This window comes from Eulemur rufifrons, chromosome 30 (genome assembly GCF_041146395.1).
Source record: "Eulemur rufifrons isolate Redbay chromosome 30, OSU_ERuf_1, whole genome shotgun sequence".
In the NCBI taxonomy this organism is placed as follows: Eukaryota; Metazoa; Chordata; class Mammalia; order Primates; family Lemuridae; genus Eulemur; species Eulemur rufifrons.
Genome location: NC_091012.1, coordinates 63,151,079 through 63,171,605, shown reverse-complemented (window position 1 = coordinate 63,171,605; position 20,527 = coordinate 63,151,079). Strand labels below are relative to the sequence as shown.

The 20,527-nt window shown below is 34.9% G+C and overlaps 2 protein-coding genes and 1 non-coding gene across 3 annotated transcripts in view; 1 reads left to right on the top strand and 2 right to left on the bottom strand.

Annotated features, from left to right (window-relative positions):
* The window catches only part of LOC138378052 (RNA-binding protein 41-like), a 47,145-nt gene that overhangs the window by 10,192 nt on the left and 16,426 nt on the right, over positions 1-20,527 (bottom strand). The window contains exon 6 of the mRNA XM_069463313.1: positions 7,092-7,495. Coding sequence (XP_069319414.1) covers positions 7,092-7,495 — 404 coding nt within the window. The remainder of the gene's footprint in view (positions 1-7,091; positions 7,496-20,527) is intronic.
* On the top strand, positions 16,394-16,714 carry LOC138378703 (large ribosomal subunit protein eL42-like). Its single transcript, XM_069464067.1, has one exon. The coding sequence runs from the start codon at positions 16,394-16,396 to the stop codon at positions 16,712-16,714; it is 321 nt and encodes a 106-aa protein (XP_069320168.1).
* On the bottom strand, positions 17,726-17,866 carry LOC138379208 (U4 spliceosomal RNA). The gene has a single exon (XR_011231994.1). It is a non-coding gene; the product is annotated as a U4 spliceosomal RNA (small nuclear RNA).

The following is a 20,527-nucleotide window of genomic DNA, read 5'->3' as shown; positions in this document are numbered from 1 at the left end:
TCTGACTCATATAATTTTCCTTCTCTCAGGAGAATTTTCTCTTTCAAATATTTCTTCTTGCAAGGCAGGTTTACTGGTAAAAAATTCCCTCAGTTTTTATTTATCTGAGAAAGTCTTTATTATTTTTCCTCCACCTTTGCAGTATCATTTTTGCTGAATACATTCACATACGCCAAGAACAGTCAAACTGAGAACCAAATCAAAGACTCAATAACTTTCACAATAGGAACAAAAAAAGTAAAATACCTAGGAATATATTTAACTCAGGAGGTAAAAGACCTCTACAGGGAGAACTATGAAACACTGAGGAAGGATATAGCAGAGTACATAAATATGTGTAAAACCATACCATGCTCATGGGTTGGCAGAATCAACATTGTTAAAATGTCTACACTATCCAAAGTGATATACAGATTCAATACAATCCCTATTAAAATACCAACATCATTTTTCACAGATGTAGAAAAAATAATTCTATGCTTTGTATGGAACCAGAGAAGACCTCGTATAGCCAAAGCAACCTTAAGCAAAAAGAACAAATTGGGAAGCATCAATTTACCAGACTTCAGGTTATACTACAAGGCTATAGTAACCAAAACAGCATGGTACTGGCACAAGAACAGGAGACACAGACCAACGTAACAGGACTGAGAACCCAGATATAAAACCATGCTCATATAGCCATCTGATCTTTGACAAAGCAGACAAAAACATACACTGGGGAAAAGAACCCCTATTCAATAAATGGTGCTAGGAAAATTGGATAGCCACATGTAGAAGACTGAAACAGGATCCACACCTCTCAACTCTCACAAAAATCAACTCACGATGGACAACAGGCTTAAATCTAAGGCATAAAACCATCAGAATTCTAGAAGAACATGTTGGAAAAACTCTTATAGACATTGGCCTAGGCAAAGAATTTATGAAGAAGACCCCAAAAGCAATCACGGCAACAACAAAAATAAATAAATGGGACCTGATCAAATTGAAAAGCTTCTGCACAGCCAAGGAAACTATCACTAGAGTGAATAGACAACCTACAGAATGGGAGAACATATTTGCATACTATACATCCGAAAAAGGGATGATAACTAGAATCTATATATAACTCAGGAAAATTAGCAAGAAAAAAAAATCAAACAATCCCATTAAAAACTGGGCAAAAGACATGAACGGAAACTTTTCAAAAGAAGATAGACTTATGGCCAACAAACATATGAAAAAATGCTCAACATCTCTAATCATCAGCGAAATGCAAATCAAAACCACAATGAGATATTACTTAACTCCAGTGAGAATGGCTTTAATCAAAAAGTCCCAAAACAATAAATGTTGGCATGGATGCAGAGAGATAGGAACACTCATACACTTCTGGTGGGACTGCAAACTAGTACAACATCTATGGTAAGTAGTATGGATATACTTCAGAGAACTAAAAGAACTACCATTTGATCTAGCAATCCCACTACTGGGTATCTACCCAAAGGAAAAAAAGACATTCTATAAAAAAGACATCTCCACGCGAATATTTATAGTAGCACAATTCACAATTGCAAAGATGTGGAAACAACCCAAGTGCCAATCAATACATGAGTGGATTAATAAAATGTGGTTTATGTATACCATGGAGTACTACTCAGCCATAAAAAAATGGTGAACTACCTTATTATATTATACTGGGTAGAGCTGGAGCCCATTCTTCTAAGTAAAGTATCAGAAGAATGGAAAAACAAACACCACGTGTACTCACTATTAAATTGGTACTAATCAATCAACACTAAGTGTACATATAGGAAGTAACATTCATAGGGTGTCCAGCAGGTGGGAGAGGGGAGGAGGGGATGGGTAAATTCACACCTAATGGGTGTGATGCCTGCTGTCTGGGGAATGGGCACACTTGTAGCTCTTACTCGCGTATTGCAAAGGCAATTTATATAACCAGAATGTTTGTATACCTGTAATGCTCTGAAATGAAAAAAAAAAGTTCTATAAATACCCACTGTCATGCTTACATATGTAAACCTATATGTTTAATATAACTATGAAATAACTGAATTCAGATTTATTTTAGAATTTGATATGACAAAAGGAATGCAAACATGGCAATTAAATAAAATGTTGGATACAAAAAAAAGAATTCTAGGTAGATGAGTTTTTTTTTCTTTCAACACAAGTATTTCACTCTATTGTCTTCTTGCTTGTATGGTTTCTGATGAGAAGCCTGTTGTAATTCTTATCTTTGTTCCCATATGAGTAAAGTGTTTTTTGTTTTCAAAAATTTTCATTGTCTTTCTGTAGTTTGAATATGATATGGTTAAGTATAGTTTTTGGTATTTATTATGGTTGGTATTTTCTGAGCTTCCTGGATCTGTGGCTTGTTGTCTATCATTAATTTTGCAATATTCTCAGCCATTATTACTTCAAATATTCCCTCCTTTTTCTCGTCTTCTTTTGGTATTTCAGTAAGGTATATGTTACACCCCTTGAAATCATCTCCTACTTCTTAGTCTCTTCAGTTTTTTACTGTCTTTTTTCTCTTTGTATTTCAGCTTGGGAAGTTTCTATCACCATGTTTTCAAGCTTACTGATTCCTTCCTTGGCTGTTTCCAACCTACTGATGAGCCTATCAAAGGCATTCTTCATTTGTTACAGTTTTTTTTTTTTATTTCTAGCATCTCCTTTTGATTCTTTCTTAGAGTTTCTATCTCTCTGTTTACATTAGCCATCTGGACTTGCATGTTGTCTACTTTTACTAGTAGACTCCTTAGTATATTAATCATGGTTATTTTAAATTCCCTATCTGATAATTCCAAAACCTGCGTCATATCTGAGTTTGGTTGTCATGCTTGTTTTATCTCTTCAGACTGTGGTTTTTCTTTTAGCATGCCTTGTAATTTTTTTGTTGGAAGCTGGACGTGATCTATCAAATAATAGGAATTGAGCCAAAAAGGCCATTAGTGTGAGGTTTTATGTTAATCTGGCCAGGAGTTGGGCTGTGCTTAATGTTTGCTCTAGCTGTAGGTGTCAGAGGTTTCAATTTCTTCTAGTGTCTTTTGTCTCCCTTGTTTCCTTTGGGTTTCCTTAAAAACTGAATAAATAGAGTCTGAACCTTGCAGGTCTTTCAGCTGTAATCCAGTTATAATAATGAAGCCCTGTTGATGTGGTAGCTAGTTGTGGGAGATGGGGAGGCATTCTGTAATACTATGACTAAGTCTCAACCTTTTAGTGTGCCTGTGTCTCCAGCCTGTAACCTTCACCAATGTTTCATAGCTTCTCTCTCTCTCTCTCCCTCTCTCCCTCCCTCGATAGGAAGGCTAGAAGAGCCTAGAGTTGGATATGGCTTTAGTAAAGTTGTTTTCCTTGCTGGGTAGCCCTTTGCTATGTAGAAACTCTGAATACACTTCAAAATGATTACTTTTCCTCTCCCTATGCCAGAAACAAGAGATTGTTTTTTTTTTTTTTTTTTTTTGGCTCTTTAGCTTGAGAACCTGCTGGGGTTCCTAGAAGTAAAAGTCCTTCAAGACTGCAGCCCCCAGGAGTTTTGTCACTCCCATGCTAGTCTATGCTCTGCCTCCAGCAATTTGTCAAAGTTACTGCATAAGTGCTCCTACCAGTTTACAGCTCCAGTGCCTTCTCCTCCCGATAAGCAGATCTGGGATGCGATTTTTTCTTATTGCCTGTCTCTCCATATTTTGGTGTTGCACTTGTCTCTGTGACTTCAATTTTCTGATGGGTCCAAGTAAAGTCACTGATTTTTAGTTTGTTCAGCTGTTTTTCTTATTGTAGGACAGAGTGATGACTTCCAAGCAGTTTACATGTTGAAGCTGAAAAGAGAGGTCTACAACTTCATTTTTATTCAAAATTATGTTTGTGAATTTCGTCCACATTGATACCTATAATTCTATTTTATCCATTTTCTCTACTGTGTAGTATTCTATTTTATGAACATACCATGCTTTATCTGTTCTCCTGCTGATGAATATGTATGTTGTTTAAAAACATACATGCTACAACAATACTACAATGCTACAACAAGCATCATTATAACATCCCTTAATGTGCATGCGCAAGAGTTTCTCTAGGATCGACACCAAGGAGTGATACTGCTGACTGACAGTATATGAACATGTTCAATTTTACTATCTATTGCCAAAATATTCTTTTTGTTTTTAGAGATGGGGTCTCACTCTGTCCCAGGTTGGGGTATATTGGGACAGTCATAACTCACTCCAGCCTCAAACTCCTGTGCTCAAGTGATCCTCCTGCTTCAGCCTCCCGAGTAGCTGGGACTATAGGCAAGTGCCACCATGCCTGGCTAATTTTTAAAATTTTTTTTTTGGTAGAGATGGGGGTCTCACTATGTTTCCCAGGCTGGTCTCAAACTCCTGGCCTAAAGAAATCCTCCTGCCTTGGCCTCCTAAGATGCTGGCATTACAGGTGTGAGTCAGAGTGCCCACCTTGCCACAATATTTCTTGAAGGTGGTCGTACTCATTTACATCCCCCCTGGCAGTTTATTAGTGTTTTTATTCTTCCATATGTTCACTAATACTTGACATTGTTAGGGCTTTAAATACACACCAACATCCTGAGTGTTAAATGGTATATATCATTGTGGTTTTATTTTGCATTTCCTTGATTACTAATGAGATTTATTAAGTTTATTGGCCATTTATGTTTTTGCCTCTGTAAATTGCCTGTTTGTACCTTCTGCCCATTTTTATTGGGTTTTTTGTGTTTTTCTTATTGATTTGTAGGGAAGGATTTCCTTAAAATGACTCAAAAAGCACAAACTATTGAATGAAATGATGATAATTTGATAACTTTAAAATGAAATACTTCTACTCAACAAAAGACATCAGAAATTATGTTAAAAGGTAAACTACCCATCCACTGAGAGAAGATATTTGCTAAATAAATAACAAGGATTTATACCCAGAATTTTAAAATAATCCCTATAAATAAATATGAAAAAACAAACATGATCAAATAATGGGCAAAGGAATGGAACAGGTAACTCACAGAGTGTTGCTGAATGGCTAAAAAAATGCATGAATACATGCATAAACTCATTGGAAATCAGGAACATGCAAATTAAAACAATGACATACATTTTTAAACATATTCATCTGGCAAAATAAAGAGTTTAATACTCCAAAGTTTTGGCAAGAATGTGAAAGGAATCTCTAAACCCTGCTCATTGGAAGTTGAAGATATACATACCCTATACACAGTGATTCCACTTTGAGGTATATGACCCAGAACAGTGATTCTTAAAATGTTACTCTCAGACCGGCAGCATCAGCATCTCTTGGGAACTTGCTGGAAATGCAAATTCTCAGGCCCCAATCCAGGTCTACTGAGTCAAAAATTCTAGGGGTAGAGCCCGGCGTGTTTTAATAAGTCCTCTAGGTGATTCTGATGCACACTAACATTTGAGAACCACTGCAACAGAGTGACACTTTCCCAACATTTTTTACTGAGATCTACAGGAAGAATTAAAAACTACATTGTGGCCCATACACATCTCTCTCATACATACAGACACACATAAAAGATTTAAGAAACAGTAATTAACCTAACTGTATGGAATGCATTTTGATATTTCTATTCTATTCCAGTTCATTTCATAAAACAACAAACAAAAAATCTGCTGGTTTTAAACTTCTGACTGTAACCTAAGTTTGAAAAACACTGCCCTAGATAAACTCTTGCATATGTGCAACAAGACATGTGTACAATATTTGTTGCAGAATTATCTGTAATAGCAAAATAATAGAAATGACAAATCTTCAGGAAAATGGATAAATAAATATTGGTCTATTCCTACAATGGAATACTAAATAGTTCCTTATATCATTTGAAACAAATTTCAAAAATTTTATGTATATTGATTCAAAAAAACAAGTTATAGAAAGATATGTAGAGTATATGATCTATATAGTTTTAAAATGTATAAAACAGTATCTTTTAAAACTATACAGTTATATAGTAAAAAATATAAAAATGTGTATGGAAATGGTAAATACTGAATTCAGGATAGTGGTTACATCTGGAAAGGAGAAAGGAGAATGGGATTGGTGAGGGATACATGTACGTCTTCAGGTATATCTATAATGCTTTATTTTTTTAACTAAAACATGGAAACTACTGGGAATTGATAAAGATTGGTAAAGACTGGCTGAGTATACAGGTGTTTGCTATATTATTTTATATAACTTTTGGTATATTAGTAACATTTCATAATAAAAAGTAAATAAAAATCAAGCTACCCTTGAACTAACAGCAAGAATATATTAGACATTCAATCATTCAAAGGAAACTATTTTAATATCCTTCTTCTACAATGGTTTTTTTAAAAAATTCAGGGACAGTTAGAAACTATTTAAATTAGATACAACAAAGTGTATGCTCCACGGGCTTGTGTTGCCTCTTTGGGTAACATGGTAATGAAGAATTTTCCATTCCAGATGTAACATATAGCATGAATGTGAAATAATGATTTGATCAATAAAACAAAGATTTTTTACAATATTACTTGGTTACATGTTTTCCAATTTCCCAAAGCTTAGAGGACCTGTGCTTTTACTTTGCTGTTTTGCTAATAGCAAAGTCAGTCATATGTCATATGAAAGCCAGGTGGAACATTCTGAAGAGAAAGCTCATGTGGTAATAGTAAACCTTACTCACAATCAGGCAATCAATTTATTTATTGACTAATTCCAAAGGCACCGTGGCTACCAGCTATGATAGTCCTATGAATACTACTTGATTATTACTAGCCTAGGAAATTGGAGGTTACTTTTCCTTCAATTCAGGGCTTCTAGTAGGTATAGACTAGAGTCTCATCAAGACTTCTTTAAAATTCTAAGGGTAGTTTAGGATCTTAGAAAGCACAAAGAACATTATAGGAAATATGCTACTTATATAGTATGCAGAGAAGGAATAATCAAGGTCAAGGATAAACATAATCACTGTACCTATGTCACGATTCTTTGGTATAATCAAAGCTAATTTAAAAGTATTAATTTAGGTAGAGGTAAATAAAAGTGAAAACAACCCATGTTGTTTTTCTTGGTTTGGCCTATACCTTGTTTGGCTCCCCTGGATTATATGAAGAAAACATAGGAATTTTTCGGATCTCTTCCTCTGACAAACGATTTCTCTGGATCTCATCTTCTGGGACAAATTCTATTGGCTGCGTCAGCTTCTTAGGCCCAGTCCAACACTGCTCAGGTGAATAATCAATAACTTTTGCCACATGGAGACTGGGACCTTTACCCTGTGCTGCCTGTTTTCCCTCGTCCTGGAGTAATGACGGGTTCTCAGCTGTGCCACTATCACCCACTGATGTAGCTGAGACCAGTGAGTGGGAAGCAAAGGGTTCACCTCTCATAAGTTGGAACTCTTCAAGACGTTTTTTCATTATCATCTCTTGGTAAAAACTTTCCAGGTTGTTCATGGGATCACCTTTGTTCTTCCTTTGGGGTTCATCTGGATCAAGACAAAGAGACACGGAAGTTCTACAACGCCTACCAAAACAACCTTTGACAAATTAATAAAAATTAAATCCTAGATCTCAGATATAGAAACTCTGCTGGGGCAGATCTTTACAACCTGTGACAAATGACAATAGTATATAGCTATCTTATTACATTAAATCTCAAGCAAGGCCAGAACTATGGTGAGGCACCTAAGACTCAGGGTCATGCAAGTATATGCACCTCTAATTGATAAGGATGTTTTAAAAATATAATCAGTGTGGCATTATATACTTCACAAAATTAATAATAATTCCCTATCATCATCTAATACCAAGTTCATATTCAAATTGCCCTGATTATCTCAAAGATATTGTTTTACATTTGGTTATTTGATTTAGGTTCTAAACCAGCCTTTGGCTAATATATTTAAGTCTTTTTTATTTTAAAATAGTACCTCTTCCCTCCCACCCCTCTAGCTCATTTCCCTCCCATCCATTGATTTGTTAGAGAAGCCACATTTATTCTATGAACACATGAATTTGATGAATTATTTCTTGATGAGTGTTGTTTAACTTGTTCCTTTAATCCCTTCTATTTCTTGGCAGTTAAATCTAGAACTATGCTATCTAATACAGTAGCCACTGGTCACATGTGTCCATTTAAATTAATTTTAAAGTATCAGTTCTTCAGCCAAACTTACCACATTTCAAGTACTCAACAGCCATATGTGGCTAGTGGATACCATATTGGACAGACAGAAAAAACTATTTACATTATTGCAGAAAGTAGCATTGGATAGTGCTGATCTAGAGGTTTGGTTAGATGTAAGTTCAGTATTTTTAGGCAAGAATCCTTCATAGACAGATATGTATTTCCTATTGCATCATGCCATAAGGCATATAAATGTTTGGTGGTCCCATTTTTAGTGATGCTGAAGTTGATCAGTGGAGGCAGGTGGTGTTACTTTCATCCCTCCATTAAGTTCTCCCATTCACCTTTCACCAAATGAGTTTTATATCCATTGATGACCATTGCCTAGATCTATTAATTTATTAAGAGCTACAAAATGGGGTTTTCCTAATTTTATTATTTCTTTTTTGTTTATTATCTGGAATTCTATAATGAACTTACCGTCATCAACTATTTGGTTTCCTAAAATGCAGTTCATACAGGAAAGGCAGAATAAATGCTTGATTCTTTCCATTATTTACCAATTATGAGAGTAATCAGTTGGTACCTTAGAAATGTCCAATGGTGACCAAATATTCTCATATATTTCATGTATGTCAATTAATATTTCATGTATGTCAATTAAATGTAGTCAATATTCTTTATAATGGCTAAATTATCCCACTTAGGACCTTCATATAGGCTCCTGTATTGCTTCCTGGTCTTCTGGCACAGCAAGATATCCAAAGCTCATCTTGCATACTTCCTAATCCAAACCTGGAATATTTCTCCAAGGACCCCTCGTTCCTTTTAGTGGGAAGCGGTATTTAGAAATGACAGTGTGTTGCTAGGTGTGCTCACTGCTGTTGAGTTGTTGCTTCTAGGCATTTTCAGTGGATAAAGTCAGGACATTTTTTAAGAGAAAAATAAATAATGAGTTCATATTGGTATTTCCAATTCAAATTTAAGATCACAAGGTTTTTCTTAAATTCCTCGATTTTGGACTTTATCTGTATGCTTAAAATAACATTAGCAAAATTATCTATTAGCTTCTTCCTAGAATATACTTATAGAATTTTAAAATGTCAACAATACTAATATGCCCATCAACAATAAAACTACTAAATACAGTTTTATATTTCCTCGCAGTTACTTTTGCCCTTAGATTATATTTCATTAGAAATATACAAATGTTGTTTTAAATTCACTATAAGTAACTGTTTTCTCTGTGTGGTTATGCTACCAACTTTATATATCATTAGGTTCATTTACTTCAGGTAGTTTTTGAATTTTAGGGATTATTTTACCTTTCTGATTAAATTTTTTAATTTTGCAAAACATTTACATGGATCTAAGGTGAAAATTGTTATACAGTACCTTCACAGACGTCTCACTTCCATCTCTGGCTCCTTCATCCCCTTCCCTTCTTTTCCCATAAATAATATATTTATTATGTTTTAGCTTATGGTTTTATTGTTTCTTTTTTGAAAATATAAGCAAACAGGCGCAGACACACACACACACACACACACACACACACACACAATTCATTAGTTACACCTCTCTCCTACATAAAGTAACTTACTATAAACACTGTTCTACAACTTACTTTTTTGTACTGAACAATATATCCTGGAGATAATTCCATATTAACGTGTAGAGCTCTTCTTCTTCTTGTGTCTGTGAAGTACTCCATTGTGTGGATGTACCACAGTTTATTCAACTATTCCCCTACTGATACACATTGGTCTTGTATCCAATCTTATGTTGTTATGAATAATACCCTGACAGACAGCCTTCTGCACACAGGATTTGGTATTTTTCCAGTATATTTTTGAAACAGATTTTAAGAAGTGGAATTGCTGATACAAAAGGTAAATGTATATGTAATTTTTCTATATATTGTTAAATTTCACTCTGTAGGAGTTATACTATTCTGTATTTCCACCAGCAAGGCACAGGAGTAGTGATGGAAGTATTTCTTAGGCCACAAAAAGAGGCCGGGTGTGGTGGCTCACGCCTGTAATTCTATCACTCTGGGAGACCGAGGTGGGAGGATCGCTTGAGCTCAGAAGTTCGAGACCAGCCTGAGCAAGAGTGAGACCCTGTCCCTACTAAAAATAGAAAAAATTAGCCAGGCGTGGTGGTGTGCACCTGTAGTCCCAGCTACTCGGGAGGCTGAGGCAGGAGGATTGCTTGAGCCCAGGAGTTTGAGGTTGCTGTGAGCTAGGCCAACCCCATGGCACTCTAGCCTGGGCAACAGAGCAGGACTCTATCTCAAAAAAAAAAAAAAAAGACACAAAAGCACTAATCTTTAAGGAAAAGATTGATAAATTCAACTATATTAAAATTAAGAACTTCTGTTCATTAAAATGTCATAAAGAGATGGAAAAGAAAAGCCAAAGAATAGAAAAAGTTATTTGCTACACAAAAAACTATTACAGAACTTCAATCCAGAATACATAACTCCTACAAATTAATAAGAAAAAGATGGATGACCATTAGGAAAATTGGCAAATACTGAAGAGATGTCTCACAAAAGAAGAACTTCACATAGCTAATAAATATATGCAAAAGTGCTCAACCACGTCAGAATTCAGGGAAATGCAATTTAGGAAAGGAATGAGATACTGATAGAAAACTGACATATTGGCAAAAATTAAAAAGAATGCTAATATCACATGTCAGTGAGATTGAAGAGCAACTACTACCCTCATATATTGCTGGTGGGAATGTGTAGCCACAGTGCTAATCAGTATGATATTATCTACTAATGGTGAATGTATGTATGTTCAACATACAACCCATCAATTCTACTCCCACATATATACCTTATAAAAATGTGGGCATATATGTATGAGGACATGATAAGAAGAATTTTCAGATCAATGCTATTTATAATTGCCTGGAACTAGCAAAAATACAAATGTCTAAGAAGAATTATAAAATTCTGGTAAGTTTCTATAATGAAATACTATAACCCATAAGTAGCAAATTTCAGCTACATATGTCCAAGTAGATGAAAATACTAATGTATACACTAAAAAATACATATTCAGCGACTATTTTGAGCCAGGCATTACTATGGGTTATTGGGATACATCAATAAATAAAGAGCCGTACCTTCACAGAACTAAGTAAATTACATAGTATGTTAGAAGGTTATGAATGCTATGAAAAAGAAAAAAATAAAGTAGGGTAAGATTGAAAGAGCTATGGGGCAGTAGTAATGATGGTTACAATTTTAATGTTGGTCTGGATAGGTCTCATTGAGAAGGTGACATTTAAGTGAAGACCTGAGGAAAGTAAGAGCATGTATCATGCTGATATTAGAGCAAGGGCCCAAGGTGGGAGTATGTTTCAAAACATTTAACAAGACTGAAATCATACAAAGTATTCTCTAACTACAATGAACTTATATTAGTGATCCACTATAGTAAGAAATATGGAAAAACACAAATATTTGGAAATTAAACAACACATTTCTACATAACTCATGGGTCAAATAACTTACAAAGGAAAATTTAAAAATATTTTGACCTGGATGAAAATGAAAACACAATATATCAAAATTTATGGATGCAGCGAAAACATTGCTGTATCCATATGAGAGAAATCTATAGCTTTAAATGCCTGTTTCAGAAAAGAAGAATGGTTTCAAATTTGTAATCTGATCTTCCAGGTTAGGAAACTATAAAAAGAGTAAACTAAACACAAAGCAAGCAGACAAAAGGAACTAATAAAGATTAAGGAATAATCTTTTCTTGTAATAGAAAACAGAAAAATAAAGAAAATCAATGAAACCAAAAGCTGGTTCTTTGAAAAGTTTAACCAAATGACAAACCCTTAGCTAGAATGACCAAGAAAATAACAGAGAAGACAAAAATGACTAAAATCAAGAATTAAAGAAGAAACATCACTACTGACCCTACAGAAGTGAAAAACAATTATGCAGGAATATTAAGACTAACTTTAGGCCAACAAATTAGAAAATTTATTTGAATGGACAAATTCATAGAAAGCTACAAATTACCAAAGCAGACTCAAGAAAGAGAACAGCTGAATAAATCTATAACAAGAAAAAAAAAAAAAAACAAGTAAAGAGGTTGAATTAGTAATCAAAAAACTACCCACAAAGAACAACCCAGGTCCAGATGGCTTCACTGGTGAATTTTATCAAACGCTTAAAGAAATAATACCAGTCTTGCACACTTACAGAAAATGGAGGAAGAGGGAATACTTTCCAATTCATTCTATGATGTCAGTATTACACTGATACCAAGGCTAAACAAAGATATCACAAGAAAACCACAGACCAATATCCTTCATGAACATAGATGCAAAAATACTTAATAAAATATTAGCAAGCCTAATCCAGCAACATACAAAATGATTATATACTTATAAGTGGGACTTATCCCATGAATGAAAGATTAGTGTAATATCTAAAAATCAATTAATACAATACACCATTATTAATAGATTAAACCTTAAACCACATAATCACCACAGTAGATACAGAAAAAACGTTAAGCAAAAGCCAAGATCCATTCATAATATTAATAATAATAAAAAACCTCAATTAACTAGCAATAGAAGGGAATATCTTCAATCTGCCTGTGGTAGGCTGAATAATGCCCCCCTCAAAAGATGTCCTAATCCATGGAATTTGTGAAAATGGTAAGTTATGTAGGAAAAGGGAATCTGCAGATGTAATTACATTAAGGATTTTGAGATAGGGAGATTATCCTGGATTATGCAGTAGGGCCAATGTAATCTCAAGAGTCCTTATAAGAAGGAAGCATTAAAGTCAGAGATAGGAGATGTGATGATGGATGTAGAAGTTGGAGTAATGTGAGGAAGGGGCCATGAGTCAAGGAATGCAGGTGGCCTCTAGAAGCTGGACAAGGCTCACCCAGAGACTCTAGGAGGAGTGTAGCCCTGTCAATATCTTGACTTTAGAACTTCTAACCTCTATAACTGTAAGAGAAGAAATTTATATTGCTTTAAAACACTAAATTTATGGTAATTAGTTATAGCACCCATAGGAAAGTAACATACTGCCAAAGAGCATGCACAGAAAACCTAAAGCTAAGATCATACTTAATGGTTAAAAATTGAATGCTTTCCCCTTAAGACTGGGAACAAGGCAAGTATGTTAGCTTTCACCACTTCCATTCAACACTGTACTGAAGGGTCTAGACAGTACAAGGAGACAAAAAAAAAAAATGGCATCCAGATGGGAAAGGAAGAAGTAAAACTGTGTTTATTCACAGGAAACATGATTGTTTTTATAGAAAAATCTAAGGTATCCATAATAAAACTATTAGAACTAATAAGAGTTTAGTCACATGATATAAAATCAATATACAAAAATCAACTATATTTCTATATGCTTGCATATAACAATCAGAAAATAAAATATGAAAACAATTATATTTGCAAGAGCATCAAGATCAATAAAATGCTTAGAAATAAATTCAATAAAAACATAGGATTAAATTTAATAAAAGAACCATAACTAAAAACTACAAAACAATGTGGAATAAATTGTAGAAGATCTAAATAAAAGAAGAAACATTCCATGTTCAAGGATTAAAAGATTCATTATTAAAATGTAATTTTCCCCAAATGGAATTACAGATTCAACTAAATTCCAGTAGGCTTTTTTTGGTAGCAAAATTGACAAGCTGCTGCTAAAATTTACATGGAAATACAAAGGACCTAGAATAGAAAAACTGATTTTAAAAAAGAGAAATATGGAGGAATTACACTACCCAATTTTGAAACTTACAATTAATATAACGGTATAGTAAAGAGATTTATTTAGAGCATAAAGATAGGCATTAAGAAAACAAAAAGACAAGCTACAGACTAGAAGAAAACATTTGCAAATCATATACTTTATAGAAGACTTGTATTCAGAATACACAAAGAACTCTTATCACTCAATAGTAAGAAAACAACCCAATCAAATAAATGAGCAAAAGGCTTGAACAGACATTTCACCAAGAAGACATATTAATAGCTAATAAGCACATGAAAAGGTATTCAAGATAATTTTTTATTACAGAAATTCAAATTAAAACCACAATGAGGTATCAGTACACACACACTAATATGGCTATAATAAAAAGACAGATAATAACAAGTAAAATGGTACAACCACATTAGAAAACAGTTAGGCAGTTCCTCAAATGGTTATACACAGAATTACCACATGATACAGAAATTCCACTCATCCAAGAGAAATGAAAACACATCCACACAAAAACTTGTACACAGATGTTCAAAGTAACATTATTCATAAGAGCCAAAAAGTAGAAACAACCTAAATGTCATAAAGTGGTAAAGAAATTAAAAAATGTGGTATGTCTATAAAATAGAAAACTAGCAATAAAAAGGAACCAATTGCTATAGATTTGCTACAACATGGATGAATCTCAAAAACATTATGCTACCTGAAAGAAGCCAGATTCAAAAGACCACATATTGTAAGAGTCCATTTATATGAAATATCTAGAAAAGACAAATTTATACAGACAGAGGCTTGAGATATATGTGGAATCATATACTGCAAGTAGGTACAAGGGAATTTTGCCAGGTGACGGAAATGTCCTAAAATTGGATTGTGGATTCCATCGTACAATTCTATAAACGTACTAAGAATCACTGAATTGAACACTTACAGTAGGTGAATTTTATCATATGTAAATTATATACCTCAATAACAATGTTTAGAAATACACTATTCAGTCCCACAAAATGTGAGAAGGAATAGAAAACAAAAAATATACTGCAAGACATTAAAGAATACTTAAATTAATGGAAAGATAGCATGTTCACATTTGAAGATTGGAAGACTCACATTATAAATAGGTCAATTAACCTCAATTGATTTAAACACTAAATGGAATCCCAATCAAAATCATATAAAGGTTTGTGTGCAGGTGTCATTTGACAAACTGATTCTAAAATTTACATGGAAAGACAAAGTATTAAAAGCTTTTGAAACACTTCTGAAGAAGAACAAGGTGGAAGAAATTATTCTGCTGTACCAGATATCAAAACATTAGAAAACTAGACTATATGATATTCATTCTAGAATAGCTAAAAAGACCAAAGCAACAAAAGAGAAAATCCAGAAGAACACCCATCCATATACGAACACCTGATATATATGACAGAGGCAGCAATACAGTAACAGCACAGGGACATTTTCAATAGATAGAATAAAGAGCTATCTATATGAGGAGAAAAAGAAACTGAAACCTTTATTTATACCATATATATAAATCAATTCCAGGTAGATTAAAGACTTAAATATGAAAGACAAAAAACATAAAGCTTTTGGAATAAAGAGCAATATATTCCTGTACTCACGGTAGGGAAGGATTTATTAACCAAAGCACAAAAAGCACTAAGTATGAAGGAAAAATTAGTACATCATATTACATAAAAAATGAAGAACTTCTGTTCATCAAAAGAGGCCATAAAGGTTGTGAAATGATAAACTACAGAATGGGAGGAGACATTTTCAACATATATAACCAATAAAGAACAAGTATCTGCAATAATAAAAACACTTTTACAAATTTATTAGAAAATGCACCTAAAATTAGATAAGAAAATTGGAGATAAAATATTCAGAATGTATAACCCCAACAGTTTCCTGGCTCGCTCCTCCCTGTAGGAGCACTGTAGGAAGGTATAACAGTAATCACTGAGATCTGCTATATCTTAAGACTTTTGGGTTGAGCTATTAAGTGACCTCTGAACCAAGACTACATCTGGGCAAAGATACAAACAGATGGAAAGACATTCAGGCAGCTGATAGATATTTTCACATTTGCTAAATGGGCAAAAGATTTGAATAGCCATTTCACAAATGAAGCTGTCCAAACGGTCAATAAATGTGTGAAAAGGTACCCAACATAATTAGTTATCAAGAAAATGAAATTAAAACCACAAAAAAACAAACAAACAAGTTTGGACTCCTGAAAAAATATCCACATCCTAAAACGAAGACACATACACACACACACACACACACACGCACGTGTGTATACACACACACACACACACACACACACACACACATGAAGGCAGGAGAATTGAAGGCGGGGGAACTGTTCTAAAGCAAACTAAATGCAATGTGTGATCCCTGATTGTATCTTGGATTTAAAATTGAGAAATATGCTCTTTCTTTCGTTGCCGATTGCATAGCGCACACGCAAACATGGTGAATATTCCTAAAACCCGCCGGACTTTCTGTAAGAAATGTGGCAAACACCAACCCCACAAAGTGACACAGTACAAGAAGGGCAAGGATTCTCTGTATGCCCAGGGAAAGCGGAGTTATGATAGGAAGCAGAGTGACTATGGTGGGCAGACTAAGCCGATTTTCCAGAAAAAGGCTAAAACTACAAATAAGATTGTGCTGAAGCTTGAGTGTGTGGAGCCCAACTACAGATCTAAGAGAATGCTGGCTGTTAAGAGATGCAAGCATTTTGAACTGAGAGGAGATAAGAAGAGAATGGGCCAAGTGATCCAGTTCTAAGTGTCTTCTGTTTTGTTATGAAGACAATAAAATCTTGAGGGTATGTTAATTAAAAAAATAAAAATAAAATTCAGAAACCTGATTATAAACTGTATATTAGATAATATTAGAGTAACAATGTTAAATTTCTTAAGGGTGATCATAGTACTACGATTATATAGGAGAATGTCCTTGTTCTCAGGAGATACATAATGAAATACTTAGGAGTAAAACCTTTTTATGCCTGAAACTTATTTCAAATAGTTTAGCAATAAACAAACTATACACACACATATTCATATAGAGAAAGAGAGAGGTAAAGCAAATGTGGCAAGTTGTCAACAGCTGGTAAATGCAGATGAAGGGTGTGGATATATTCTTTCAATTTTTCTCCACATTTGAAATTTTTCAAAAAAAAGGTTGACGAAAATAACACTTAACTAGGCTAAAAATAAAGAGTAATATAAATAAATGTTAACTATTAATAAAAGGAAAAAGAGAACACAATAAAATATGAGTAAATACTCATTAGTTTGGAGTTTGACAATACCCAGTGTGGATAAGGATGTGGAGCAACCTGAACATTCCTACCTAGTTGGTAGAATTTTAACTTGAGGAAATCCCTTCGGAAATCAGTTAATATCCATTAAAGTTGAAGATGTGCGAACTCTTCACCCCTCGAATTCCACTCCTAGACAATATTCTGAGAAACTCCTGCACATGTGTCCCAGGATACACGTGCAAGAACGATCACAGTAGCAAGACTGATACTTATAGCCCCCCAAATGGCAATAACCCAAAGGTCCAACTATGGTAGAATAGATAAATAAGTTGTGGTATATTCATATAAAGGAATACTATACTTCAATGAAAATTAATGAATTATGGCTACACATAGCAATATGGATAAATCTCACAAATATAATGTTAAGTAGAAAAGAAAGACACAGTAAATTACACACAGTATAATTCATTGATATAATGCTTAAACACAGGCAAAACTTTTATTTATTTATTTATTTTAAAACTCAGTCCCCGTAGGGACTGTCAAAAACTGCCAATGCAGACTATATTGCAAGTCGTCACAGTGGGGTATTGGGAGAAGCTTTCAATTAGCAATAATTGTACCTTGGATAAACCTCGTTGGCTACAATACTGCCACTGTGCAAAGCTAATACAGGCAAAACTAAACACTATCTATTGCTGTGTGTACAGGTGGTATAAATTTAAAGAAAATCAAAGAAATTATTATCACAAGTCAGGCAGTGGTTAGTTATATTTGGTGGGGAGAGGGTTGTGATTTGTGAGGGGCATACAGGGGCTTTTGGAGTATTGGCAATGTTCTGTTTCTTGATCTGATTAAACATGTCTTAAGCACTGTTTGGCATGATCCATCTCATTATAAAAGAAATATGGCTTGCAAAAAAGTGAATAAGGGGTGAGAAAGTGGCAATAAATAAAAATACTGGGCTGAATAGTATATGCCCCAAGATTCATGCCTACCCAGAGCCTCAGAATATGACCTTATTTGGAAATAGGGTCTTTGCAAATATAATTAGTTAAGAGGAGGTCACAGATTAGGGTGGGCCCTAAGTCCAATGATTTGTATCCTTGTTAGAAGGCCATGTGAAGATACAGAGACACGGTCACACAGGGAGAATGCCATGTGATGATGGAGGTGGAGACTGGAGTGATGCATCTGCAAGCCAAAGACTGTTGGTAAACATTAGAAGATAGGAGAAAGGCATGGAACAGATTCTCCCTCAGAGCTTCCAGAAGGAACCAACCTTGTCAACACCTTGATTTTACACTTCTAGTATTCATAACTGAGAGAGAATAAATTTCTGTTGTTTTAATCCGCTTGCTTTGAGGTACTTTGTTATGGCAGCCCTAGGAAACTAATACAGATTTTGGTACTGGAAAGTAGGATGCTGCTGTAACAAATACCTAAAAATGTGGAATTGGCTTTGGAATTGGGTAATGAGTAGAGGCTGGAAGAATTTTGAGGTGCTTGATAGTAAAAGCTTACATTGCTTGAGGAGACTGTTGGCAGAAATATGGATGTTAAAGACGATTCTTGTGAGGGCTTAGAAGGAAGTAAAGAGGACAATAGAGAAAACTTCTGTCATCTTAGAGAACACACACACACACACACACACACCCCATGAACAAAATGTTGCTAGAGATATGAATGTTAAAGGTGCTTTTGGTGAGGCCATAGAAAGAAATGAAGAACATGTTACTGGACACTGGAGGAAAGGTAATCTTTGTTATAAAGTAGCAGAAACTTGGTGCTAAATTGAGTTCTGCTGTTGTGTGAAAAATCCTTAAAAGTGATAAACTTGGATATTTAGCTGAGATTTTGAAGCAAAGTGTGGAATATGCAGGCTGGTTTCTCTTTGATGCTTATAATAAAATGAGAGGGGAAAGAGGTAAATTGAGGAAGGAACTGTTAAGAAAAAAGGAAACAGCACTTAATGATTGGGAAAATTCTCAGATTATCCAGATAGCATACTCTGGAAACAGGGCCAAAGGTGTGACTGGACACACCAACAAGATTAGGTGTGTGACTCTTGGATCCAATCAACCATCTCAGCAGAAGCCAGGAATAGAGATGGGGTTATCTAGGAAGAATCTGTAGAGAACCCTCATGTCTAATGGTGTGGATCTCTTGACATATATGAGACTGACAAGGTTTTTGAGAATTTTACACCAGCAGACACAGTGCCAGCCTGGTGTGAAAGAGACAGAGAAAGGACAAAATGAAGTAAGGATGACTGCAAGAGCAAAGCCACACAGATGGAGTGGTCAGAGAGGATGGGACTGCAGCTGCCCTGGTGGGCTGAAAGGTGGGCCCAGAGGACAGAGCATTGAGCTTTCAGGCCTTGAAAACCAATGGAATTTATGCTGCTGGTCTAAAACTTACTTTAGACCAATAACCCCTTTATTTTTCCTTTTTTGCCCTTTCAGAATTGGAATGTCTATCCTATGCCTATCTCACCATTGTATATTGGAAGCAGATAACTTGTTTTCCAGTTTCACAGGTCTCTGGATGGAGAGGAATTTTGCCCCAGGATGGACCACATCCAGAACCTCACCCATACCTGATTTAGATTTAGATAATGAGACTTAGAACTTTTAGATGAAATTTGGGACTTATATTTGATGCTGGAATGGGTTAAGACTTTTGGGGATATTGTGATACATGTGGACAGATGTGAATTTTTGGAGGCCAGAGGACGAACTATACTGGGTTGAATGGTATATCTCCAAAATTGATGTTCATATGGAGCACAGACTGAACTTATTTCGAAATAGGGTCTTTGCAGTTGTAGTTGAATTAAGGTAAGGGTAATACTCAATTAGTGCACACTAATCGGGCCCTAAATCCAATGACTGGTATCCTTATAAGAAGGCCATGTGAAGACAGATACAGACACACAGGGAAATTGCCATGTGATAAGAGGCAGAGATCGGAATGATGCATCTACAAGTCATGGAACACCAAGGATTCCCAACAACTACCAGAAGCTAGAAGAGGCAAGGAAGGATACTCTCCTAGAGACTGCAGAGAGACCATGGCCCTGCTGACACCTTGATTTCAGACTTCTGGCCTCCAGAACTATAGAAAAGATAAATTTCTATTATTCTAAGCCACCAGATTTGTGGTAATTTGTTATAGAAAGGACAAACTATTGGTACCCACAACAATATGAATGAATCTCAAAAACATTATGTTGAACTAAAGAAATATATACACAAAGAATATATACTGTATGGTTCCAGTTATATGAAGTTCTAGAAAAGGCAAAACTAATCTATGGTGGAAAAACA

Bases quoted from the DNA above. Each gene is read 5' to 3' on its own strand.
- LOC138378703 (XM_069464067.1), top strand. From the start codon at position 16,394: ATGGTGAATATTCCTAAAACCCGCCGGACTTTCTGTAAGAAATGTGGC.